Source organism: Manis pentadactyla, chromosome 6 (assembly GCF_030020395.1).
Source record: "Manis pentadactyla isolate mManPen7 chromosome 6, mManPen7.hap1, whole genome shotgun sequence".
Taxonomy (NCBI): domain Eukaryota; kingdom Metazoa; phylum Chordata; class Mammalia; order Pholidota; family Manidae; genus Manis; species Manis pentadactyla.
Genome location: NC_080024.1, coordinates 231867 through 257972, shown reverse-complemented (window position 1 = coordinate 257972; position 26106 = coordinate 231867). Strand labels below are relative to the sequence as shown.

General features: G+C 56.0%; 1 protein-coding gene across 11 annotated transcripts; it reads left to right on the top strand.

Annotated features, from left to right (window-relative positions):
* Nucleotides 1-1765: 1765 nt before the first annotated feature.
* Nucleotides 1766-25838, top strand: D2HGDH (D-2-hydroxyglutarate dehydrogenase). Of its 11 annotated transcripts, none has more exons than XR_008998098.1 (10): nt 1766-1972; nt 2892-3174; nt 8034-8091; nt 9582-9721; nt 10345-10538; nt 11419-11587; nt 11700-11752; nt 13469-13612; nt 15576-15718; nt 18554-18693. XR_008998098.1 is itself a non-coding variant. In XM_036901312.2 (10 exons), the coding sequence occupies exons 2-10, from the start codon at nt 2841-2843 to the stop codon at nt 24893-24895; spliced, it is 1695 nt and encodes a 564-aa protein (XP_036757207.2). In that variant the 5' UTR covers nt 1885-1972; nt 2831-2840; the 3' UTR covers nt 24896-25838. The 11 variants fall into 11 exon arrangements, 10 of the variants coding, with proteins under 10 accessions (XP_036757207.2, XP_057359299.1, XP_057359298.1 ...); XM_036901312.2 differs by lacking the exon at nt 11700-11752 and adding an exon at nt 24636-25838 and having other exon boundaries at nt 1885-1972; nt 2831-3174; nt 13382-13612; nt 18554-18719; XM_057503316.1 differs by lacking the exon at nt 11700-11752 and adding an exon at nt 24636-25838 and having other exon boundaries at nt 1938-1972; nt 10366-10538; nt 13382-13612; nt 18554-18719.
* The last annotated feature ends 268 nt before the right edge of the window (nt 25839-26106 follow it).

The window sequence follows — 26106 nt, the reverse complement described above, 5'->3', positions numbered from 1 at the left end:
GGCATAAGGTACTTTATCTGAAACAGGTTCACCTTAGGTCTCCCTTGGTGTCAAGGCCCCTTTGGGAACTAAGGTGTTCGTAGGACGTTTCCTTGCAGAGTGTTAAGGGTCAGGGCCCAGAAGCCTGGCTCGGCCGACGCAGTGGGGTGGCACAGCCTCACCTCTTCTCCAGGGGAAAGCCAGCTCTTAGCACCAGAGTCCTGCTGGAGGGAGACTGAGACTCCGGAGAAGAGGCTGTGAGGCTGCCCCTGCGTGCACTTTCCCCCCAGCACTCCAGGGTCCTCGCAGCCATTTGTTGGGGTGATGGCCTGGGAAAAAGAAACACCAGTCTTGTTTTGGGGTGGGGGTGGTAATCTTCAGTGATTCTGAATTGTTATTAATTCCCAGAGGCCCACGATGCCACTGGTCTGCTATTAAGAGTGAGGGCCTCTGGTGATCAGGTGATCAGTGACATTCATCCGAGGGGGTCCACAGACCCCTCTGTGGTTATGTTCCCAGTGCCAAAGTATCATTGAAATAGACTTGACAACTGGCAGAATTCCCACACCGACTGCCCTGTGGAGCGAGGGCCATTATGATAGGAAGGGCCGAGTGGGGGTGTCGGATAGCGATCCACAGGCAAAACGCATCCAGTGGTGATGCGCTTGGCACACCCCCTTCGCTTGCCTGTGAAGAAGGTGGGGCTATTCCCGATGTGGCCCAGAGCAAATCAGCACACTTGGCACGCAGTGTGCAGTTACTGACCTGGCAAGGGCAGCTTGCAAGGATCACCAGAAGCTGGGACGCCAACCACGCCTGCATTGTCTTGGCCCAGAGCGCTTGCTCTCCCCCAGCCCTCTGGTCCTGAGATCTCCGTAACCTTAGGTTCCATAGGATGCCCCCCCTGTCTATGTTACTGATGACATGTGGAATTGGATGAGCTGGAGGGCACTGCAGGTGCTCCTGTAGGACAGCTGGAGCCAGAGCATGGGAGATGAGCCCTCAGCCAAGTGCCAGGGACCAAATCAGGAAAGTCGCATCCACCTTAGTTTCTTAATTTAGAGTACTAGAGGGCTGAGTGCTGAGGTAACAGAATTGCAGGAAGCAGTTACCCCTCCCAAGTCTGCAGGGTTGTGTGTGGGGGTGTTGTGGGGAAAGTCAGTGTGGAGAGGGCCTTCAGATCTGAGGAGCTGCATGGCTGATGGGTAAAGGATTTTACCCAACCTGTGGGGTTGGGGTGTGGCCACCAGGGGAGCTGGTGGTCCTGGTGCCTCAGGAGCTCAGGGAAGGGGTGCCCCATGGACCTGGGACTCAAGACTTCCTGGGAGAGGCTGCCAATGTCCCGGAACGAATAGGATGAGGCTGGGGGCTGGCACCAGGGCTCCTGGGGTGAGGGCCATTTCTGGGATGACAGCACGGGCATATCCATCGGGCCAGAAGTTGCCTTCCTCCACTGCTTTGTCCTCTCCGGCCCCACACAGCAGAGAGCGAAGGGCACGCTCCAGCTGAGTTGTGGTAGCCTAACACGGGGCAGGTGGGGACCTGTAGGGGCTGGAGGCTAACTGCTTCTCGCAATGCATACCTGACTTGCAGGGGTGTCTGCCTTTTGACCAGAGTAGGGCTGGGGCACCAGGGGTTCTGGGAGCCAGAGTTCCCGGGCGGAAGCAGAGAACCCTGGAGGGAGCCAAAGAATCCCCTCGGGAGCCTGGGGCCCGCAGCAGTACAGTTAACTTCTGAGGCCAGTCGGGGTGGGCCTCGGTGGGGCCGGCGCTGGGGAAAGAGGCGGGAGGGTGTGCCGGACATGGGTCAAGGCCACTGCAGCCGCTGTGGACCGTGGATCGAACCACGTTCCCCAGCCTCCTGTGGGGCAGGAGGCGGGGCCTGCAGGGCGGGGGCGGGGCCGGAGGGCGCCAGCACGCAGACTCGGTTCCACTGCCCCGCCCACTCTGGCGCAGCCCGGGCCAGGTCTGGGAGGAGGGCCGGGGACGCGGACGTGAGTGCGCGCGGCCGCCGGGGTCGCGGCTGTGGGCCGGGGACGCGGACGCGAGTGCGCGCGGCCGCCGGGGTCGCGACTGAGGGCTGGGGACGCGGGCGCGAGGGCGCGGCGCGGCGCGGGACTCCGTGCACGGGCGCCGGAAGGAGGCTCACTCTGGCCTGCGGGCCGTCCCGTGACTCGCGGGCTTTCCGCGCGCCCGACCCCTGGGGCGACGAGCCTCGGTGCCCGGGTGGCACGACCTCCGTGGGGGATGGGTCCTGGCCAAGCTCGCCTGCCCGCCCTGCGACGAGGGACTCGGCTGTGGCGTGCTCGCTCCTCCGGGCCCGGCTCGCTCGTTTCCGAGGGCGCAGGGCCCGGGAGCCCGCCGTCCGTCCTCTGTCCTCTGCCCCCTGCCCCTGCGCCTGGGACTTACGTGCTTTGTGTTAGAAATCCGCCTCCTCCTGGTGGGCAGCCAGAGACGCTTCCCTCTCCCGCTTTTCTTTGCGCACGCTTGTCACTTGGGGTAACATACACATAAAACTAAACCTATCGCTTTAATCCTTTCAAGGATACGCCGCGCGACTTTCTTGAGACCCCCCTAAGTCCTAGCTTTGTACTGAAGGCCAGCTGCAGGGAGACGCGGTTGTTGCATGTCACTCATTGAAGGCGCAGCTCAGTCCCAGGAGGCGACTCCTGCCGGGTCGCACCGGGTAGCGGCATGGGCGCCTCCAGGCCTCGTGTCCTTTTCCCCGCTGCCAGCCTCTCCAGGGGCACCCCAACCTCGTGTCCCGGGGAGCTGCTGTCCTCTCGACCTTACCTGGCTGGGGCCTTGCTGCGTTCATTCCGGAGCCACAGGTCCCGACCCTTGCTTTCTAGGGCAGGAGCAATGGTGCCCCGTATGGTGCTCAGGTCGCCCGTGTGGCTCTTCCGGTGGCAGGTGGCCTGCACTCGGGGAGCATCGGTGCCGCAAAGGACATGGGCGGGGGCGTCCAGGACCCCCGGGCCAGACAGCACCTTGGCCTGCACAGGCGGCCTCTCCACGTCCCTGGGGACCCCGGAGGTGATGCTGACCTGTGAGCGCTACCCTGTGAGGCGTCTGCCCTTCTCCGTGGTGTCTGAGCAAGATCTGGCCGCCTTTGAACGCATCGTCCCAGGCAGGGTCGTCACAGACCCAGCGGAGCTAGAGGCGGCCAACATGGACTGGCTGAGAACTGTGCGCGGTAAGTAGGGCGTGTCTGGGCCTCGTAGGCAGGAGGGTGGGCAGAGCTCCCTACCCGCTATGGGGAGAGAAGGGTGAGGCTCCTTGAGCGCTGTGAGAACCAAAGGGGTGGAAGCTTGGTGGTGGTGTGGGAAGGCTGCAGGTACCAGATAACACGGTGCCCTGTGTGCCCATCACCACAGCTTTCTGAGCAGCTCAGCTGCAGGGTTGGGGGCCTGATGGAAGAACTACAGGCCCAGGCTCAGCACAGAGTGTTTGCTCTCCCAGATCCCCAGGAGTCTGACAACCAGGTGTGGGCAGGGCCCCGCTTCCTCCAGAGATTTGTGGGGATCTTTCCTGCCTCCTCCAGCTCCTGGTGGCGCCCCATTCCCTGGGCTTGTGATGGCATCACTGCAGTCTCCACCTGCATTGTCATGTGGCCTCTGCCCTGTGTGTCTGTGTCTCGTATCTGCCTCTCCTTGTAAGGACACCTGTCACTGGATGTAGGGCCCATCCAAACCCAGGATGATCTCATTTCAAGATCCTTAACTTATTACATCTGTAAAGACCCTTTAACCAAGTAAGGTTGCATTCACAGGTTCTAAGGGGTAGGATGTGGACATATCTTTTAGGGGGCCCATTCTTCTCACTGTCATTCCCTAGATGCAGGGCTACAGTGCAAGGGCTGGCTGTCCCTTGCCCCATTCTCCTCCTACTGCACCCTGTTCCCATCAGCCCATGTCTGCCCCTGCCTCCTAGACCCAGCACGCCCTCTGATAACAGGTTTGGTAATGCCCTGTGTTCTCTCCTAAAGCGGTTTCTGAGATGACATAGCTTACCTAGTCGGTCACCAAACCACTGCGATGTCCCTGCTGTAGTATCAAGGAGAGCTAGAAGACCGGCAGCTTACAACAGGGTGACGTGCTTAAGCCACAGCGGCAGGACACATGGGCAGCACAAGGGGCCACGGGAGGGTAGTGGGGACGGGGGCGCTGAGGGCGAGGGGACTCTGCACGGGTCCCAGCCACAGTGTGTGTACAGCAATGCCGTGGGACCCCGAGCAGGTGGAACTGGGGTGTGGGCTCAGGTCTCGGAGGCGGTTCTTTCCCTGGTGGAAGAAGCTTTAACTAGGTGAGGACCCCGGGGGGGGGGAGGTGCTGCCTGTTGAGAGCCCAGCACCCAGCACAGGGTGCTCCTGGAGCCAGGAGACGGGATACCTGGCGCAGGCTCCCAGCCTGGGTCCCAGTGCTGTCTGGGCTCTGCTGCCTGGGTGGCCCTGGGCAGACGGGTCTCAGTTCCCACTCCGCAAGCCGCCTCAGAGGTAAGAACCCAGCCTGCTCGGTGCTCGACGCTCAGGTTCACTGGCTCCCTGGGCTGCCGGAGTTGGGGAGGCCATGAGGAGTGGGGACCACCTGCCCCCCACCCGGGCAGGTCCTCTGGAGGTGCTCGTCTGGCCAGCGCTCCTCCTGGGGAGCCTCACTGTGGGCAGGGCGTCCCTGCGGGGCCACAGCTCCATACTGCAGGCTTGAATGGGGGCCCCCTCCCACCGCCACCTCCCTGAGCTCCGGAGGCCTGAGCTGGGGCTTCCTTATCTGATTCCCATGGGTCTACACAGTGGGTGTTGAGGCGCTCGTCAAATTTTTGTTGAAATACCCCTTCATTGGCTTTGCTTCGGGGAGAGAGAGCATATTCATGCTTCTGATCAATTAAAATTGTCATCTTTGGGTCATATAGAAAATTTAAGCTAGTAAAAGATGATTATGAACTTATAATTTTTCCTAAAAATTGAGACTTTATTTGAAATAGAAACTACTACCAAACATTTTCTCTTTCAGAAATTAGACCCCTGGCTCTTGGGTGAAGCCCACAGCCTTCCGGGAGCACCTCACTGTGTGTCTGTGCCAAGTGAGAGGTGGACAGGGGGCTCACCTGATGTTCAGCACAAGTGTCAAGGGGACTCGCCCAGCACAGACTGTTTGCTGCGAGAGCAGCGAAGCCCTCTTGAAGGGCATTCCTATAGCACGAACAGCCAGCACAAAGCCTCTGAGCAGGCCCAGGCTTGATGTGTTTGAGGAGCTGTGAGATCTCAGTGCTCGGAAGAGGTCAGAGAGCAAAAGGGCTGAGCCATCGAGGCATTGACGGCCTGTGGTCCTGGCTTTTCCTCTGAGTGGGTGGACAGCAGCCATGGTGTGACTCTGACCACCTTGTGGGGGAGAGGCTTTCACGGCCCAGTGGTGGGGCTGGGAGGACAGCACAGCCTGCGAGGGCAGTCAGGTGAGATGTGGTCAGTTCCGGGTGTGTTTGGAAGGAAGAGTCCACAATTTGTTGAGGAGGTTTGAGGGTGTGAGGGCAGGAGGGGCAGGGTGTAGGGTCATGTGGCCTGAACAGCTGCAGGAACTAGGCTGAGTGGGATAACAGGAAAAGTGGGTCTGTTGGTGCAACAGGAGTTTGGGTCTGGACATGTCAGAGGGATGCTCTGGGGGGTGTGGCAGACTATGGAGCAAGGTCAACTGGAGTGCAGGGTGGGCAGTGCTAGTGTCCCCGGGACGCTGGTGGCCACTGTGCTCTGTGGTGGGCAGCAGGGGCCAGCTGGGGGGCCCAAGCTGGGGTGGGTGCAGCTGCAGGGACAGGCTGTGCTGGGTGTGTGTGGGCCCTGTTGGGGCCCTGTGGAGGGTTTGGGGTTCCCAGGGCCTGGGAGGTGAGAAGTGCCTTTGAGCAGCCTCTGGTGGAGGTGCTGGGTCGAGGGGGCGGGGCTTGGTGGAGACAGTGGCCAGGAGAAGGCCTTTTTTTCTTTTTTTTTTAGTTTTTGGATGAGAGCTAACCTGTAGCAGGTTCGGACTGCAATGGTCATGGTCTGGTAGAGGGACCCGTGGGTAGCATGGTGGTGATGGAACTGGAGCTCCGTCCTTGAGGAAGGGGGCATGGAGACCCAGAGGCAAGGGCCAGGGCCACAGGCCCCGTAGGAGAGGCAGAAGCAGGTGGGTGGCCCAGATGAGTGTGCAGAGCCTGGTGGGGAGCTGGTCTGGGTTGGCAGGTGGATGGAAGGCCAGCAAGCCTGAGGGGCTGCTGGCTCTGGGCCAGGTGGGTGGGCCAAGAGGACCTGGACTGGGGCAGAGGGCGTTTTGCAGGTGTTTAGAGTCCCAGGGCTGGGTTGTTACATCCTCAGACTGAAGCTGGCCGGGTGGCCAACAAGCCGTTGGGAGGGAAGGGGCAGGGCATGTCTGTGGATTGCAGGGCTCTCCTGCTGGGGGTTAGCAACTTCCGCAGGTGGCTAAACAATGAAGATCTCAGGCCTGCCGGCCCCACGTCTCCGCCACTGCTCCCACCTCTGCCGTGGTCATGTGGAAGCAGCCACAGTGCATGGCTGTGTCTCCATAAAACTGTACCACAGGGGGATCTGGCCTGCTGCTGAGGTATGCTGATGCAGCAGAGGTGAATCCTGAAGCCTCAGGGGGGCAGGCGGCAGTGCTGGCTGTGGTGACCTCGGTCCCAGTCTGGCACCTGGAGGAGGCTGTGGGCAAGGAGGGGACTTTCTGCCCCTCCAGCTCCGTGAGGAGGAGCTGCCCTGCGAGGGTTGGCAGGGGGAAGGGCCATGAACTGAGGAGGTTGGGGAAGGCTCAGAACCCTGGGGAAGCAGCTGGTCCCTAGTGGAGTGGCTCCTCTGGGACAAGCACATGGGAATATGGGGCAGTGGGTCACACTCTTTGGCTGTCACAGGAACCAGAGGGTGCTGCTGGCAGGCACTTGGCAGTACCCCCGCGGGACAGCCCTCAGAGGGGAGAGGCCACCGGCAGTGGCCTTGGGTGCCCTGACCCTGTTCTGCCCATGCCCAACCACTGGAATGGGCAGCCCCCGCCTTTCCCATGTGGACATGTCTTTCTTTCAGTCCCGGCAGGCTCCCTGTGTCATCTCTGACGATTTTCCCCTCTGTGCTCTGTTCTTTTGGGCTCCGGTTGTTAATAGGTTGGATCGTTTGGATGACCCTCTCATTTTCTTATCCTTTCCCCCGCTAGAAGATAGACTTCACAAGAGCGGGAGGTTGTGTCTGTTTTCCATCTCTTTGCCTTCGACAGGGCCTGACACCAGGATATTGTTGAGAAGCCCTGCAGTGAGTGGGTGTGGCTGCAGGAACTGTGACCCAGTGTCTGATGCTGCCCCACGGCCTAGACTCAGGGCAGCCAGCCCAGGGCATGTGTAGTTCATTTGATGAAAAGCAAATAAGAAATGGCTTTCAGAATCAAGAGAATAAGAAACTGCCACCTGATGGCCAAGCTCCTTAACAAGCAAGTGATGTTGGAAGGACACCTGCTTAGTGTCCCTTCTGCTTTTCTGCAGCATCCCCTCACCCAGTTGAGATACTGCCAAGAAAATCAGAAGGGTAGAGAGAAAATAGATTGTCTTGAGGAGGCAGTGGTTAGGAGCGGAGTCCAACTGGATTATGGGGGGGGGAGGCCCTGCTGGCCACACCTGGGCATCAAATAAATCATGGCAGGAGACCACGCTGACATGATTGAATAGCCAAATAGGTTCACATGCGAGAACGGAACACTCCTCCCTACATAGAAATGACTAATAAACGGAACACTCCTCCCTACATAGAAATGACTAATAAACGGAGGCCTGTGGGTGGGTTTAAAGAAATCAACATCATTATTTCTGGGGTGGGATGTGGATCCTGGCACTGCTCATGCCACAGACCATGTACCAGCTGGCCCGCCACCTCCCTCCAGGATGGGAGTGGCCACATTTGCCGCCCTGCTTGTGTCCCTGAAGTGTGCAGCCTTGGTTGTGTGGATTGAAGGGCTTTCTTCTCCTGTGCAGCTGCCCGTCCCCCCACACCCGCCCTACCTGCATCGTGTGACAGGCTCTTTTCCTGCGCAGGCTGCAGCCAGGTGCTGCTGAGGCCACGGACGGCGGAGGAGGTGTCTCACATCCTCAGGTGAGGACCCCGAGGAAGGGCCCACGCAGAGTGGCTGGGCTGGGGGCCTGGGGTGGAGGTGGGGCCAGGGCAGACTGCAGCTCCTCGAGCTCTGCCCAAGGCTGCAGATCTGTACACGTCAGGGAAGGAAATAGACCTTTTCTTGAAAAAAGCGTTCTTTGATTTTTTTTTAATGTCAATAAACTATCATGCTTATTGGAGAAAAATTGTAAAACATAGAAAACTATAAAGAAAAAAATGCAAAAGCAACCAATAGTTAACCCAAAGGTCACCACTGAGCCATTTGGGGTTGTTCTCTATCTTTTCTGCGTGCATGTGTGTGCATGTTTTACATATTGCCACGTTGTACCTACAACATTGTAGTCTGTCTTTTTTCCATTTCCAATATCCTTGCTCATTTCTTGGTGTGCACTGTTTTTCCACACCATTTTTTTTATTGATGTGTATTGACATACAATGTTTTATTAGCTTCCAGTGTCCATCCTAGCAATTCCATATTTTTGCTGGTGTGACCCCACAGTGAGTGTAGCTGCCATCCGTCACTTCATGGTCACTGCAGTGTCATTGGCTCTGTTCCCCCACCGATGTACTTCCATCCCATGACCTACCTACTTTCTGACCGGGAGTTTGTGCCTCCTGACCTGCTCACCCTGTTGTGCCTATCCCCCCAACCCCTTCCGACTCTGGGACAATCAGTTTGTTTCCTGTGTCTAGGAATCTGTTTCTGTTTTGTCTGTCTTATTTAGATTCTACATATAAGTGAAGTTCCATGGCAATTCTCTTTCTGTGACTGTCTTACTTCACTGAGCATGATGCCCCTGGGCAGTGTGTGCCATTTCTTCCTGCCAATTTTAATGCATGAGATTCCACCCCACAGATACTCTACAATTTGCCAAGTGCTGCGTGGAGGTCAATTTGCCAGCCCCCAAAGTGCCCGGGGCTGTGTGAAGGTGGCATCCAGTCTTGCATTAGTATCAGGAATGCTTCAGAATAGCCTTTGCAGGTGACCTTGGGGCACTCATGTGGGGTCCTGGAGGCTTGCCTCACAAAGGGCAGGCTTGTGTGATGCTGGCAGACTGCCCCCAAATCCCTGCCCTCAAGGCCCGAGGACAGGGTCTTTGCAAAGTTGGAGCCTGGTTAGGAATGAGGTGCGAATGATCACTGACCTGTGTTTGAGGGGCTGTGGGCGAGGGAGGGGAGGCAGCGGAGATGGGGGATGTGCGCCCGCCTGGAGCTCTGCTCCTTTAGGTGAGCAGGGAGGGCTGAGACTCACCGGCTTCCTGTGCTTGGGGGCGGCCTTAGACCTCACGACAGACATGGCCTCCTTAGACTCCCGACACGCGTGGGGCTGAGGCAGCACACCCCATCAAGCCAAGGCAAGAGTGGGTGGGAAGGGAAGGGGCATAGGGGCTCGGGACCTGGAATGTATCCTGCAGGGACAGGACGGTGGCCGGTGCTGGGCCCTGACGCCCCTCCTGTGCTCGTCCCAGATACTGTCATGGGAGGAACCTGGCCGTGAACCCACAGGGCGGCAACACGGGCATGGTTGGGGGCAGCGTGCCGGTCTTTGATGAAATCATCTTGTCCACCGCCCTCATGAACCAGGTCATCGGCTTCCACAGCGTGTCCGGTGAGCCTGCACTGTCTGTCTGCACGTCTGGTCAGCACTGGTCTGGTCCCAGGTCTGCAGGGCGAGGACGGCCCAGCAGCCACAGCCTTGTGCATGGCCCTGTGGGTATTTCTGCTCTGGGGGGCACTTAGGTGAAGGGGTGGGCTGCCACTGTGGCCCCTTCCCCCTCTGACTTTTCTGTCCTTTTCTGTCCCCGTCAGCGAGGCATACAGCTGGAGGTGCAAATAAAGTGGGCTTCCCGCTCTGTGGACCCATGACGTCACTGTCTCTGGGGTGGGGGCACCTGGGCACTGTGGGGTGTTGAGCAGCACCCCACACCTGGAAATGTGGGTGTCCTGGGGCAGAATCTTCCAGCTGAGGGCCACTGCCTCCTAGCAATCCTGGTTTCTGCTCCCTTCTCCAAGTGTGTTTGTAAGGTTTTTCTTTTCTATTTTTGCCTTACTGGGTTTTCTTCTTTTTCACAGTAAATCATAAAAATAGCTCTTAGGAAGTGGGAGGCGTCCACACCCCTGTCGTCAGTTCATTTCTGAGTCGGGCTCTCCTTTGGGTGGTCTCCACCTGCGGGCCCATGGCGAGCCCTTGTGTTGCCGAGCCGGCACCGTGCTGCTCCGCTTGCTCGGCAGGGATTCTGGTTTGCCAGGCAGGCTGCATCCTGGAGGAGCTGAGCCGGTATGTGGAGGAGAGGGACTTCATCATGCCCCTGGACCTGGGAGCGAAGGGCAGCTGCCACATCGGGGGGAACGTAGCCACCAATGCAGGTGGCCTGCGGTTTCTGCGGTATGGCTCTCTTCGAGGGACCGTCCTGGGCCTGGAAGTGGTGAGCAGGGGGTGCCGGCCCTGCTTCCTGGCCTGGCTTGCTCGTCCCTGCTGCGGTCTCCGGCGGCTCTGCTCTCCTAGCCTTGTCCCAGTGGTGTGTGCTTTGCTCACATGGTCTCAGCTGTCTGTCTCACGTGCCCCTGGGAAGGTCTCCTTAGTCTTGTTCCTCTCGTGTGAGGAGTGGACACTTGTGAGGTGGATCGCCCACCATGGGCTGCCCTCTTATGCCCCAGGTGGCAGTGGGTGCATGAGGCCCCTTCAGTGGGTGGGGGCTGAGTCCCCAATTGGAGGTCTTTGTTCCCATCATACAGCCCCAGCCTCAGCTCACCCCACCTGCCTTGGGGGCCACTCTCTGGCTTCCTGGGAGACTGATGGTGCATCCACTGCCCTCTCGGTCCACACTGGAGCACCATGGACCCTTCACCATGAGCAGGTTCTCATGACCCAGCAACATGCCCCGGGGGTGGGGGCTTCTGGAGTAGCCCTGTGCACAGAGCAGGGGGGTCCTGCTGGCCGAGGCCCCGCCAGTGCTCACTGCTCCTCCAGATCCTTTAGGTCCTTCTTCCTGAACCCTCACTGGCCCCACTTAGCGTGCCCCATGGTTTTCTAAAGCAGGGAGCCTTCTGTCCTATTTACTCAAGGATGGGGCAAACACAAAACCATGCGCTGGACTTCCATCTATTAAATCACAAAGGTCCTGTAGCCTGTTTTCTGTGGCTGTAGATTACTTTTACTGAAGTTGCTTTGTCATACTCATGAGCTGTAACAGTGGCTTCTGGCTCGGCTTTCTCAGGGTGCCCAGGGCTGGGCCCGTCCTAAGTGTGGTGGCTGGTGGGGAACATTGGTGTGGAACTGTAAATGCTTTCTTCGCTCCTGGCTAGGTGCTCGCCGACGGCACTGTCCTGGACTGCCTGACCTCCCTGCGGAAGGACAACACAGGCTACGACCTGAAGCAGCTCTTCATCGGGTCGGAGGGCACCCTGGGGGTCATTACTGCCGTGTCCATCTTGTGCCCACCCAGGCCCAGGGCTGTGAATGTGGCCTTCCTTGGTAGGCAGGCCATTCAGGGGGCTGCTCAGAGCTGGTTCTTCTGGCTGCCTGCTGTGGGTAGGCGGGAGGGATGGAAGGGGCCTCACAGAACGGCTGTTCCCATTTCTCCCAGCTTCTCTGTCTCCCGAGGAATCCAGGACCTGGCCCTGGTGTTCACCGAGTGAGGTCTGGGATGCAGCCTTTCCTGCCACCTGGGAGGCCATGCTTCAGTCTGTGACAGAACTGGGCTTTTGTCTCTTCCACCTGTTTTGCTGTTCGCTGGCCTGGACTGTAAAGTTCTGAGGGAAGGCCTGAGGACGCTGCCCAGTTCAGCGGTTGCAGTCAGTGCACGCCTGCAGGGATCCCCCCTCCCTGTGGCCCCTCAGCAAGTCCGGGCCAACAGAACCCTCCCACTGTGTGGGCTCTGCTCCGCTAGGCAGACTTTGAAAGGGGCTCAGGTCTGCTGTCTCCCGTCATCCAGTTAGTGGGCATCCCCTTACCTCCTGTGCCAGTCCAGAAGTTACGCAGATCAGCATCTTGCAGCTGGCCAGGTGTACCTGTGCCTTGACCACAGAGGGCCTGGCTGCGGGCACCTTGCCTGCCTCTGCCATCCTGGCTCCCGAGTCCTCGCACTCCTGGTTCTCCCCTGCCCTTTTAATCCTCAGTTACAGTCATTCCATGACACACCTTTGCCTGCTCTCCATCCCCTCTTGCATCCAAGCTTCATTTGGGATCATGCTCCTTGGAAATACACCTTCCCTTGTTTCCTGTAGTGAACGCCTGCTGGTGATGAATTCTCACTTTTAGTTTGCCTGAAATTTCTTCATTTCACTCCCATTCTTGCAACATATTCTCACTAGGTATGCAGCACAGGTTAGCACTGGCTCTGGCTCCTATTGGAAATGCCACTCCACTGTGTCGTGGCTCCCGTGTTGTTGGTGGGGAAGTCGGTGGTGCTCGCTCGGACTGCTGCTGCTGTGAGGGATTCTGTCTCTTTTTCTCTTAGGTCACTTTAAGGATTTTCTCTTCATCTTTGGTCTTTTATGATTCTCAGTGTGCTGTGCATGCACGCACATGTTCTTCCCTCTGGGGTCCCTGGGACTTCCTGGCCTGTGGCTTGGCATCTTACTATTCTAGAGGTTCTTGGCCATCACCTCTTCCAATATTGCCATGTCCCCTCTCCTTTGAGGGTTGTGATTAAACATGTGGCAGAGCCTTCCTTCCCGTCCTCCGTGTATCCTCACCTCTTACGTGTACACTTTTTACTCCCTGTTGCATCTGGACAGTTCTTCTGCCACGGTTCAGATGCTGCCAGACCTGTTGTGCGTGCCCAGTCTGTGTTCCGGCCGTGGTGCCTTCACATGTTCTGTGGACATGCAGAGGAGGCGTCTGCCTCCAGACTTGTGCTCGCTGGATCTTTCCTCCAGAGCACCCTTCCTGACACCCACATGACCTCTCAGTGTCTCCTGGCTCGGCCCTGAAAGGCCGTGTGCTTGCCCCACTTCCCTTACAGGGTCCCTGGCCCTCCCGTCTGCCGGCGGGGCAGTCAGTCCCATCCTGCCACTGGATGCCTGGTGGTTGCTCCAGCCCTGGGGGCTGCAGAAGCCTTTCTGGGTGCTTGGTGAACTGTGTGTCTTGAGTGAAATACTAAGGACCCATGGGAACCTGAGGCTGATGACTGGGAGGGATGCAGCATAGCTGTTTCCCAAGGCCCCCCTGTGTCTGGTCCCATGTGCACACCTCACAGTTGGGTCTCCCCTCATTTCCCACAGCCCCCTGCACACTGTGTGCACACGTTTTCTGCTCCGTCCTCAGGTGGGTCTGGGGTGAGGCTCTGGTCAGGCCTGACCGGGTTGCTGCTTGCCCCGTCCTGTGTGTGCCTGAGGCCATGTGCTCTTGCAGGTTGCCCTGGCTTTCCCGAGGTTCTGCAGACCTTCAGCACCTGCAAGGGGATGCTGGGCGAGATCCTGTCAGCGTATGAGTTCATGGACGCGGAGTGCATGCAGCTGGTTGGGCACCACCTGCGCCTTACCAGCCCTGTGCAAGGTACTGCACCCCTGCTGGGTGGCCCTCACCACCCTTTTTACGCCCTTGGACTGGTGGGATGGCTCAGGCTGTCAGCCATGGTCCACGAGGTAGTTGGTGGCGGGCGATTGGTATCTCCATAGTTCTGGTGTTGCCATAAGTGGACAATGTGGAACTCTCACAGTGTTTTAAATATAAATTTAAAAGTTGACTCAGTCAAATGCTGTTGGTTGCACCCTGGCTCTGGGGTCTTTGAAACAAGCAGAATGCACTCAGAAATGCTCTGTCTCCGGACCTAAGACACTCTCAGCCAGCCCTTTCTGAATGAGCAAATAAGTCCAACACACCCAGTTATTTCAGTCACTCCTTGTCTGAACTGATATGATGTTTTGGAAAGCTATTTGGGGTAATGGACCCAGAGGTTAAAAGCACTGGGCTGTGGGCCGTGGCATCTTCACTTCCAAGATCTGCCCTGGAGAAATTATGGCTACCTCAGCCTAGGCCGCCCTCCAGAACACCACAGCCTGGGGGCTTAAACCAAAGAAACGTATTTCTCACAGTTCTGGGGGCTGGAAGTCCCAAACCAGGGTGACGTCAGGGTGGGTCCCAGTGAGGGCCTGCTTCCTGGCATGCAGACAGCTGCTTTCTCTCTGCGTCCACATGGAGCCTTTCTGTGGTGTAGGGAGAGAGCTTTCTGGTGTCTTCCTGCTACAAAGGCACTGGCCCTGCAGGATCAGGGCCGCCCTTATGACCTCACTTAGCCTATCACCTCCCCCAGGGACCCATCTCCCAGTACAGCTGCAGTTGGGGGTGGGGGGTGGGCTTTGGGTTTCACCACGGGAATTTTGGGGGAGACAGTTCATTCTATAACAGTCATAAGCATGAGAAGGTCTTTATGCTCTCAACTATTTGTAAGGTGCTGTTTTCAGTATAATAAGGCAGGAAGCACCCTACGTGTCTGCTGGTAAAGAAAGAAGATGTGATACAATCATGGGAAAGACAGAGGGTCCCTGGGTGGGTGGAAGGTCCCTGTAGGGTCAGAGAGGCCCCTGAGTGGATGGGGGGGATCTTCCTGGGAGGACAGAAGGTCCTTGGATGGAGGGTCCCTGGGGGGACAATGAAAACCCCTGGGTGGATGGAGGGTCCCAGGGTGGATGGGGGCATCCATGTGGGGACAGAGGGCCCCTGGGGGAACAGTGAACCCCCGAGTGCATGGAGGGTCCCTGGGTAGGTGGAAGGTCCTTGGGAGGGCAGAGGGTCCTTGGAGGGAGGGTCCCTGGGTAGAGCACTGTGTGGCCATCGGGCATCACATATAGAAAGCTGCCCTTGACGTCATGTTGAGGGCATAGGGTGGTGGCACCACTGCCCGCAGGTTCACAGTTCTGTGATCTTGGCGGTGTATGAGAAAGGAAGGGACTGTGTTGAAATATGAGTGGCTGTATTTGGTGAGCTGGAAGATTTTAAAATTTCATTTGTTTTTCTTTGTTTTCCTAGTATCTTTTTGTAAGCATATTTTGCTTTTTTAATGGGAAGAAGAGAAATATTTAAAAACTCCAGTGTCCTGAGTGACCTATGGGAAATTTAGAAGCAGAATTTACATTTCAGCATGGAAAAATGCCAGTATCTGACACATTCACTTTGTAGTAGGATAAACTTGTGATATTTTTCATGAAGCAACTTTAGTCCTAAAAGAAAGAAAGTGCCACTCAGTGAGTTTTCAGGAAATGTGAAAAAGAATTAACAGTAGCCTCAAAAAAAAAAAGCTTAAAATTTTAAGTAATGTGTTACTTCATGCCTTAAAGTGTGTGCCTTTGCCCCTGAAGCTGTGGCGCATCACCGGTGTTGCCGCTCCTGCGGTCTTGCTCCTTCCGGGCACCATCAGGGAGGCCTGGGGCACCCAAAGCCCTGCGTCCAGACTGGGTCACTCGCTGTCCCACAGCGCTGTGCGCTCTCCGCCGCTGCTCACCCTTTCTGCCCCTTCCAGAAAGTCCCTTCTACGTCCTCATCGAGACCTCAGGCTCTGGAGTGGCACATGATGCCGAGAAGCTGAGCAGCTTCCTGGAGCGGGTGCTGGGCTGCGGGCTGGTGACCGACGGGACGGTGGCCACCGACCATAGCAAAGTCAAGGTGCGTGTGCCCCTGACGGCAGCACGGGCCGTCTGCCCAACCAGAGACACGTACTCGGGCTCAATCGTTGTCAGCTGTGTTTATAAACAGGCAGAGAGAAGGGCCAGTGTGGTGGGAGGGTGAGCCTGAGGCCTCCCGGGAATGACTAGGGGTCGTCCTGGGGCATTGGAGCCCTGTCACCATCACGGGGCAGTGGGAACTGTCATCCCCCAATTTCCCACTGTGGTTCCTGGGCTGCAGTGTGGAGAGTGGCCAGCAGGGGGCAAGGCGACAGCAGGAGGCGGGGCTGGATTGGGGGGGCGGGGCCGCTTGGCGGTGCGGCGGCGTGTGGGCGGGGCCGGCGACGGGGGGCCGGGGGTGTGCCGGGCGGCGTGGGGGCTGCGGGGACGGGGACGGGGGTGCCGGGGCCAGTGCGAGTGGACGTGGGCTGACTCTCAGTCGGCCTCACTGACTTTCTCCTCTGCTGTTGTGGAGCACGTTTCTTTTTTTTTTTTTTTTTATTGAAGGGTAGTTGACAAGAGCATTGCATTACATTAGTTTCAGGTGTACAACACAGTGATTCAACATTTATATACATGATATTTCTAGGTACCAGGTATCACCATACCAAGTTGTTACAATATTTTGACTATATTCCTTATGCTATACATTACATCCCGGTTACTTATTTATTTTACAATTGGAAGTGTGTTTATATATATATATATATATATATATATATATTGTGAGGGCATCTCTCATATTTATTGATCAAATAGTTGTTAACCACAACAAATCTCTGTATAGGGGGGTCAATACTCAATGCACAATCATTAATCCACCCCAAGCCTAATTTTTGGAGCACGTTTCTTTACACCAGTATTTTGTGTATTAGGGGGTCAGCAGGGACAGAGTGAGGCCTCTGTGGCAGCGCGGCAGGGCAGCGGGCGGGCAGGCAGCATGGAGTCACTCCTCTCTCTTCATCAGTCAGTTCAGACCCGCACTCACTTCCTGTCGTGGTGACTGGGGTTTCACCGCTTTTCTGTCTCAGCTGCTCCCTTGTGTCTCACTATTGGGATTTCACCACTTGAGCGTAACTGGGCTGGGCCATCCCTTGCAGTGGCCCCTGCGTGTCCTTTGCCTTGTCCCCTGTGTGTCCTCTGGCGTGTCCCCTGGGTGTCCTCTGGGATGTCTCCTGGGTGTCCTCTGGCGTGCCCCCTAAGTGTCCCTTGCATGTCCTTTGCCATGTCTCCTGGATGTCCTCTGGGTGTCCAGAGCATCCTACCAGGGGTGCACAGTAGACACACAGTGGGGAGCAGTGTGTGTCACTGGCTCTTAGGACCTGGCTAGTGTTGTTCTCTGGCATAACTGTTTCCCTCGTGCAAACATACTGTGTAAGAACAGCCTCCCTGCTCCCTCCTGGCATACCCATCCTGGTACATGTTGGTGCATTGCTCTGCCCGTGTGTCTCTAATTCGGGGACCCGGGCCTAGGCAGCAGCCCTGGTCCCTCGGCTGGAAGAGCAGGAGCTGGTGGGAACATCAGTGCGGCCCCAGGTGTCTGCTTGGAGCCAGCAGACAGTTGTGCCCAAAGCTCATCAGCCAGAGCAATTCTTGGAGGCCATGTGCCTCAGGGTGGCATACCTCCCACCTCCGTGGTAGGCCAGCACTCCTGGCATGTGTGCCCAGCAGGTCCTGTCCAGTCTGGCTCCACAGCAGTGTTCTCAAACATGGGAGCCCAGAGGCCCAGCCTGGTGGGCAGGACGGATGGGCCAGCTTCCCTCCCAGGTGGGCAAGGGTATTAGGAACATCCTGGGGGAAGGTGGTGGTGCCCAGATGGGTAGGGGAGCCAGAGACCATCCCTGAAGGGGCATTTGAACCCAGGATGGAGGTAGGAGCAAGCCTCGAGGATGTGCAGGAACACCCAGGCCCGAGGGGCTTGTGCCTCATGTTCCCGCACGTTCTGGAGACAGTGGGACTGGAAAGAGGGTGGGTAGCAGGCAAAGGCAGGGCAGAGGCAGGGTGTGAGGGGTGGGACAGGAGCCTGCGTAGCTCGAGGGCTGGCAGTCCGGCTGGCTGTGTGGGACAATGCTGGCTCTGGGGTGGGAGGTCCGGCCCGTAGGAGCTGCTGATGGGTGGGTGTGGAGTGTGGGGGTACACAGAGTGACCCTGGGGCTATAAACTGATGTGATGGGAGCTGAGCACGGGCAGGGAGGAGTGACTGCTTCTGGGGTGCACGGCACTATGGGTATGTTAGAAATAAGGATCACAGAAGTTACAGGGTGATGTACCTGAAATGGTGGGGTCACGTGGAGGGTGGGGGCAGGTGGGACAGCAGCCTGACCTATATGGTGGTGCTCATGGCAGGGTTTTTAACTGTCCTGATGACTCCAAATGTCCACAGTGGCAAGTTAACCAAGCCAGACAGCCACAGGTGGGTTTGTCTGGAAGGCAGCATTGCTGGTGAGGAGCCCCTCTCCTGGGCCCCACCTTTATCCCGCTCTGCCTCACTCCCTGCTGCAGCCCTGCACCCTGTGAGCCCCTCACGCAGCCCCTCATCCTCTGCTACACCTTTCCTGTCCAGACCTGTCCTGGGCCCCCTGCAGCCCCACCCTCATCCCCGGGAGTGGCACAATGTGCTCTGAGTGTCTCGCCACTTGGGGTGTCCTGGGGCCAGCCTGCGGCCGCCTCCTAGTACCTTGTCCAGTACTGACTCTCAGGTTGAAGTCCCACGCCTGACATGATGCAGCATGTTTCTGTAGCCCTGGGGAGGCCACGAGGGCTCGAGGAACACGCACAGAGGAACCACTGTCTTGTCGCCCTGCCTGGAAAGCTGGTGGCCTGATTTTAATCGTAGATGCTGTGGGCCCTGAGGGAGAGGATCAGTGAGGCCCTGAGCCGCGACGGCTACGTGTACAAGTACGACATCTCCCTGCCGGTGGAGAGGCTCTACGACCTCGTGACTGAGCTACGCACCCGCCTCGGCCCACAGGCCAAGCACGTGGTGGGCTATGGCCACCTAGGTGAGTGGCGTGCAGGACATGGGGCCTCGTTGCACTGGCGTCTGTGCACCGGCGGTGCAGTCCCCTTTGATGGAAGGCCTGCCAGCCGAGGGAGTCCTAATCATCTTCACGACTCTTTTGTTTATTTAGGAAGAGTTGTGGTGGCCGAGCACATGGGTGTCTAGGAGCCCCTCTGGGGTTGGGGGCATCCAAGAGGCTGAGCTCGGTCTGGTCTTAGAGCCCCACTGCCCACAGCCGCCCCCTACTTCTTCAGGTGGAAGGATTATAAATCCAGGTTCAGAAAAATTGGGTTTTATGCACAGTGGGACTCAGGTACCACCTTGTGGGATGAGGGGAGGTTTGAAAGAGGGCAAGCTAATATTATCTGAAGGGGCCCCCTGTCGTGGTCACTCGGAACACCTGAAGTGCAGCCACTCACCCAGGTGGCCGTAGCCCACCACCTGAGCTTGTCTTCGCCTGTTTGTCCTGGGGTGCATTGCTTTCCTGTTTACACATCTGTAAACATGCACAGAGAAAGGCACTCACCCAATGTTGCCCAGATTAGTAAGTGGTACATCTGGGGTACTGATGTAAAACAAGTGGTAACCTTCATTGTTTAAAAAAAAAAAAAGGAGTCAGCATTGCAAGCAGCACCCCCAAAGTGAAGGGGGTGAGCAGGGAGGTGTGCAGGCATCCCAGGGGCTCCAACTTGGGGCAGTTGGCAGCTGGTGGCAGAGGGGCCAGCTGCATGCCCAGAGGGAAAGATGTACTTTTCAGAACTGTCAGTGACTCAGGGCAACTGTCAGCCCAAGGAGAAAGGCCACTCGCCCACACCAGACCAGTGTGTCTCCCCGTGGCCTCCCTGTGGGGGGCGCCCTCAAGCTTTTTGGGAGAATGTGTGCATGACCTTGTGGTGGGAAGGGTTTCTGCAACAGGGCACAGAAGTCTATACCACAAAGGGGGAGATGGGTCACTGTGACTTCATCAAACGTAAGTATGTCTCCTCAAACAGCCTTTACAAGAATGTTGGTGGCCAAGGCCAGGGCCCGGAAACCCTGGCACTTCGGGGGGAAGTTCATGGGCAGTCTGGTTAGGACATGGTGCTGGAGGTTAGGGGTGCTGCCGAGCATCTGAGTGCAGGGTCCGGAAGGTGGGTGCCCGAACAGGAGTGGAGTGAGGGTACAGGTGTGCATCTTCACCCAGAAATGGGCGTGGGTGCCAGGGCCCCCAGCCAGGGACTCAAAACACAGGACCCGGGGCTGGAAGCCTCCCCTTTGTGGGGCACCAACTCCAGCCCCTGCCAGGGATGAAGAAGCCATCATGGCCAGAGGTGGGGTGAGGGTGTTCACTTTTAAAAGTCCAGGGTGAACGCTTAATTGGTTGAATGCTTTTTCTGCATGTGCGGGGCAAGGCCGTGAGACCCCGTGGTTGTATTACTGGCTACAGTCCTTTTCACTCTTTCTTGTTTGACCCATTTATTTGTGTTCTGTGTGGGATTTTCTCAGATGTCATGGGTGACACTGTCCTGTAAGGTTCCTCTCTCGCTGGCATCAAAGTCAGGAGGTGGGCTCCCTCCTGCCGCCTCTGGAAGCGCCTTGGCTGTTGCCACTCCCTCCTCCAACATCTGGTAGAATTTGCCAATGAAGATACCTGGTCCTGAGGATTTTCATGGGTTTTTGGGGTGTAGTTCAACTACAGACCAGTTTCTTTAATAGCTAGTGGACTAAGTGAGCTTTTCTTTTCTTCTGAATTGTTTTGGTAATTTTTTTTCCCTAGAATTTGTCCATTTCTTCTAAAATTTCAAATATATTGGCATCAAGGTGTTTATGACCTTCTGCCTAATTTGTATTGTGTCCAGCGGTTGTGAGTGGGCCCTGCTTCATTCTTGATTTGTTTTGGTTTTTTTCTCTTGCTCACATTGTTCTGGGGTTTATCAACTTTACAATCTCTTCAAAGATTCAGCGTCTGGCTTTGCTGATCCTTTCTATTGTATTTTATTTTCTATTCACTCTTTTCTGCTGTTTCTTCTGTTATTTCTTTCCCTCTCCTCTCCCCTTTTAGGTGTATTTGGTTGCATTTTCTAACCTTGGAAATGAAATCTTCGATGTTCTGACTTTCGCTTCTCTTGCTTCCTAACGTGGGTGTTGGGCTTTTCCTCCCAGACCTGCTCTGATGGTCTCACAGGTTGTTGTCATTGAAATTTGTGTTGTCACCTTGTCAGACTCAGTTTGATCTGTGAGGTGCCCCAGTGTGGCCAGGAGCCCTCCCTTCAGCCACATATGGCTCGGGACTAATTTCTGTTGTCATTTCTTCTTTGACTCATGGGTTAGGCAGAAATGTGTTTTTAAATTTCTGCACATATGGGAAGTTTTCTAGCTATTCTTAAAATTTTTGGTTTGTTGTTAATTACATTGTCGCTAGAAAGCTTGGTCTTGATCATAGCAGTTTGGTGAAACTGGGTCAGTGGCCCAGCATATGGTCCGTTTCCATAACTGCTTAGTGAGTATTTGGAAAGAAGGTGTTCTTGACAGCTGGTGGAGCTGGTGTCTGTACAGATCTACGAGATAAATACGCACATTTTGTGTTCAGTCTTCCACATCCTGCTTGGCTGCTCAGCGACTGATCGATGTGTCAGAAATTCCCCACTGTGACAATACACTAATCTCTTTCACCTTGTAGTTCTGTCAGTTTTGAAGACAGGAGATTAGAACCGTGGTTTCATTATGGCCAGTTGAATCTCTGTCGTGATGGACTGACTCTTTATCTCTAGAATTGCTTTTGCCTTGAAGCCTACTTTGCTTGATATCATATAGTAATACCAGCTTTCTTGTATTTAGTATTTGCCTGACATGTGGTTTTTTTGTCCTGTTACTTTCCACTGTTTTCTGTCCTTATGATTCAGACATATGTCTTATAGACAGCATACTTTGCCAATCATTGTCTTTCAACCCTCTTAGGTTCTATACCTGGGGCCCAGTAAATTAGACCAACAAAAGACAAATTAATAAGAAAAGAACAGACAACTTCACTAGCCTGTGCATCATGCACACACAAAGGAGGCCCAGTGACAAGTGGCTCCAAGGGGGTTGGGGCTTGGGTTTCTAGAGCATCTTGACGAAGAACAGTGTATCTTTATAGAAGTCACAAAGGAAGAGGGCTTTGAGCTTCCAGGGGCAAACTGTGGGAAGGTAAATAAACACGGGGAGACCACTGATGATGGACTCCTTAGGGAGCTTCCTCTGGCATGTGTCCAGGCTCCTCGAAGGCTAGAGCTCTCCTGGGATTATTTCTGTCCTTCCTTATAGACAGTGGTGGGGGACAGACACCTTTACACATCTATGTCCTGATTTTAGGTGAATAGGGAGAGGGCAGAGAGCTTCCCTGGTGTCTGATTCTTCTCAGTTACCTTCTGCTCAAAATAATCCTTCGGCCAAAGTGGCCTTCTTTCGGGTGGCATGTCCTGCTGCCTGTCACTCACACATGCTGTCATTACTCAGTTACTTTATTTATTTCATCCTACTTTGGGCCTTCTGTTTGCCCCTCATTTCCTCTCTAGTTCTTTTTCACTAAATTTTTATTTACCTTCTTCTGGTTGTTATTTTTTTCTCATTAAAACTTTTCATTTGTGAATTTGGGAGTTATATACATACATCCTTTCAGTGGTAGGCCTAGGATTATAGCACACAGTCTCATCAGAGTTTGAAGTTAATCAGTATCATTCTGCACCTCCTAAAAAATGTGTGATGATTAGCTTTATGAGTCAGCTTGGCCAGGCTGTGCTGCCCAGATGTTTGGCCAAATACCAAAATAAATATTGCTGTGAAGGTATTTTTTAGGTCGAGGTTGATATTTAAATCAGCAGACTTTGAGTAAAGCAGATTACCCTCCATAATGTGGTGGGCCTCATCCAGTCAGTCGAAGGCTTCAAGACAAGAAGACTGAGGTCCTGAGGAAGAGGGTGTTCTGACTCTTGGCGCCCCTGGACTCAGGCTGCCACGTCAGTGCGTCCCTGGGTCTGCAGCCTGCTGGTCTGCCCTGGAGCTTTGGGGCTTGCCAGCCCCACAGCTGTGTGAGCCAGTCCCCTAAAGTCGCTCTCTCCCTCTCTGGCCGTCTCCTACCCTCTCTCTTCCCACACTTTGTCTTTGGGGTTCTTTACTCTCACTCTGATCTGTCTTGGCGAGTGTCTGCCTGTCCTGCCTAGAGCATGAGAAATTGCCCCACTGCTGTCTTTCCCCCATTTCCTCTTCCTTCCTTCTAGAGCTTAGACCTCATGTTGTCTCCATGCCTTTTAACCACTTTCCTGTTGTCCGTGTCTGGACAGTGTTGATTTATCTTCCAGGTCATTAGTCTGTCTTTGCAGAGCATGCTCTTGAGCCTGTTCCTTGAGTTTTATATTTCAGTGATTGCATTTTTAATTTCTAGAAGATTGATTTGGATAAAATCAATTTGCTTTGTCAGTCTTTTATGTTTTTTTCTCTCTTATTGCCTTAAACATGTGAATTTATATTTTGTTTATGGAAATTATGGGATCTGAAGTCTTTGTGGTTTTGATTCTGCTGGCTTTTGCTCATGGTGGCTTTTTTTCCCTGTATATGTGTAACTTTTGGAAGCTCGTACATCTTGGGCTTTTATCTGAGGGAATTACTTGAGGCCTGGGTTAAAGGTGATTTGTTTGTGCAGGGGTTAGGGAGGACGGGAATAGGGGTGGGGACCTCGGCCCCTGCCACTAACCTTCAGTTCTTGGACTACCCCGGTGGTCCCACAGGCACTGAATTCTGGCTGCAAGCCTGCCTGGTGGCCTCGTATGTTCAAGTGGTCAGTGGGATGTGCTTTCTCTTTCCACAACCAGCTATCCTGGGCAGGTCCCTGTTGGGTGTGTTTTTAGTGCCTTTGCCTTGAGTTTATCAATCGGAACCACTTTGTTGCTTTGTTGGGAGAGGGGGTCCCTGTCACGCTCTCCCTGCATGTCACAGACCTGGAGGGAGGAGGCATAAGAAGTTCAAGGTCACAATGTCAGAGGCCCCTCAGTCACTGGGTCAGCAACCCTCAGGCCACCCCTTGCCCCCGTGCTGCCCCCGGGGTTGCTCTCTTTGTTCTAGCCTCCTGCTAGCCTCTGAGGCTCCCTGCCCTTCAGGGTGGGCAGTAACCTTCACTGGGCCTGACCCACCATCTGCTTAGCTCTTGACCTCTGACCTCTGAGTCTGGTCCCAGGGGCCCTCTTCCCTGTTGTCTGCACTGATTCCTTGCTAGCTTTGCCTGCTGGCCATGCCCAATGACCCCTGGCTGTTTACCTCCCAGGTCTCTGCCTCCCTGCACACAGGCTTCCCAGGGCACAGCTTGCCCCCAGCAGGGGCAAGCCCACTGCTTGCATTCCTCTTCTCTGCTCAGCCTGCTGGGCTGGGCATACCCTAGGCTCTCCTCCAGCAGAGGCCAGCCAACTCTCACAGCCCTGGCCCGAGTCCCCATGTTGTTGGGTTAATCTCTGTCTCTCGTCATCGCTTTGGGACCCCTGAGAGAGGAGGTGCATGTGGGTGGTGGGCCCGGCCGTTCCTGGGGCCGAGGCTTGGGTGCCTCAGGATGGTTCTGGGAGCCGGAGCTGTGCGGCTCTCAGCGAGGTGTCCTGAATGCCAGGGGTGGCCTCAGACAAGGTGGCCTTGGGGGCTGGCAGGCCCTGTGGCAGTGTGGCCCCACAGGTTGGGATACCACTCCAGTGGGTGGCCTCAGAGGGCATGCAGGTGGAGGGCAGGTGGGTGGGAGGGCTTAGGGAAGAAGTGTGCTAAGCCAAGAGAGCTGAGCTGCAACCCCCAGAAGAGGGCCGTGGTAACCACAGGCCAGGGGCTGGGGGCCTGACAGGGCAGAGGTGGGGTGGACCCAGCTCTCCCCCAGGTATGGGCAGGGCCTGGGGCCCAGCCTGATTGTGGCTCCCTATCCCTTCAGGGGATGGCAACCTGCACCTCAACGTGACAGCAGAGGCCTTCAGCTCATCGCTGCTGGGCGCCCTGGAGCCCTATGTGTACGAGTGGACAGCTGAACAGCGGGGCAGTATCAGTGCCGAGCATGGCCTGGGCTTCAAGAAAAGGGGCGTCTTGGGCTACAGCAAGCCACCCGAGGCCCTGCACCTCATGCAGCAGCTCAAGGCCCTGCTGGACCCCAAGGGCATCCTGAACCCCTACAAGACGCTGCCTGCTCGGTCCTGATGGGGCCTGTTAGGGTCAGCAGGAAACACAGAGGGGCTTTGTCTAGTCTTGGTTTGCCTGTTGGGATGGGCCTGTAAGGCTGGTGCGGCCTCCAAGGGCCTACATCTGACAGCCGGCAGCAGATAGTGACCTGCCACCTGGGTGGGAGCCAGGAGCTGGCCCTGTGGAGCCCGGGGCACATGGCAGGATTCATCCTGGCTACACTGCCAGTTCTGGTGGCTGAGTGGGTAGCAGGGCCTGGTATTGCCCATTCACTCTTCTTCTTGGCAGGCACCCTCCATCCCTTTGCAAGCCAGGAGCGGGGCCTCCTGCCTGCATGTCCCCTGGCAGCCAGCTCTAGTGCCCTCTCAGAAGGAGATCAGGTACACTCCGCTCTGCTTGTGTTGCCCTGGGTTCCACTTTGTGGGCTGCAGCCCTGGGAGGACACCCCTCGAAGTGAAGCCCCTGGGCACCCCCCGGCAGAGGTGACAACCATGTGAGCAGCCTGGATCCATCCTGGGGTTCTGACCAGCAGAGCCGGGGTCATTAGGCACTTTACAATGGCTGTGATTAGTGACAGCCAGTCACACTGAGCCCGCATGACAGGAGTGCCTTGCACCCTGGAATGTGTTTGTTTCCTGGTGTTCTAGGCGGCCGTCAGCTGGCAAGGCAGCCGTTGGGGGCAGGGGCTATCTGTCCTACTTGGGGGTTTGCTGTCGTCTTCACGGAGATCAGCCTTTCCGGTTCTGCTTCTGCAGCACCCAGCAGCGTCGGGCGAGGATCCCTGACAGGCACAAGTGTGGGATCTGTCCAGGCAGGTGTGCGCACACTGCTTCAGGGATGTCGACCCAGATCGCCCCTGGGGCGGCTGCTGGGGCTCTGTGGAAACAGTCTGTGTCTTGGACATATTTTCTCTTTCTGGCTGTCTTGAGCTTCCAGTAAAAATGGGAATTAATCACGACAATCTCCTTGCTTCTGTTGCTAGAAAAGGGGCCTCATGAAAGCCCAGGGTGAAGTGCCTGAGTGCCTTGGTCCCTGGACACCCAAACCTCAGGCCTGACTGCCTGGTGGAGGTTTCCATCCCTGGCCATATGCTAAGGTATTTTCTGCTACTGCAGGGGTGGGCTCACAGAAGGCAGCCCAAGTGGCAGGGTTGTAGGGAGTAAGCAACAGGAAGGGCCTCTTTCCCTGGGGGTCAAGCTGGCTCCCAAAATGTGAAAATAGGAAGTGGG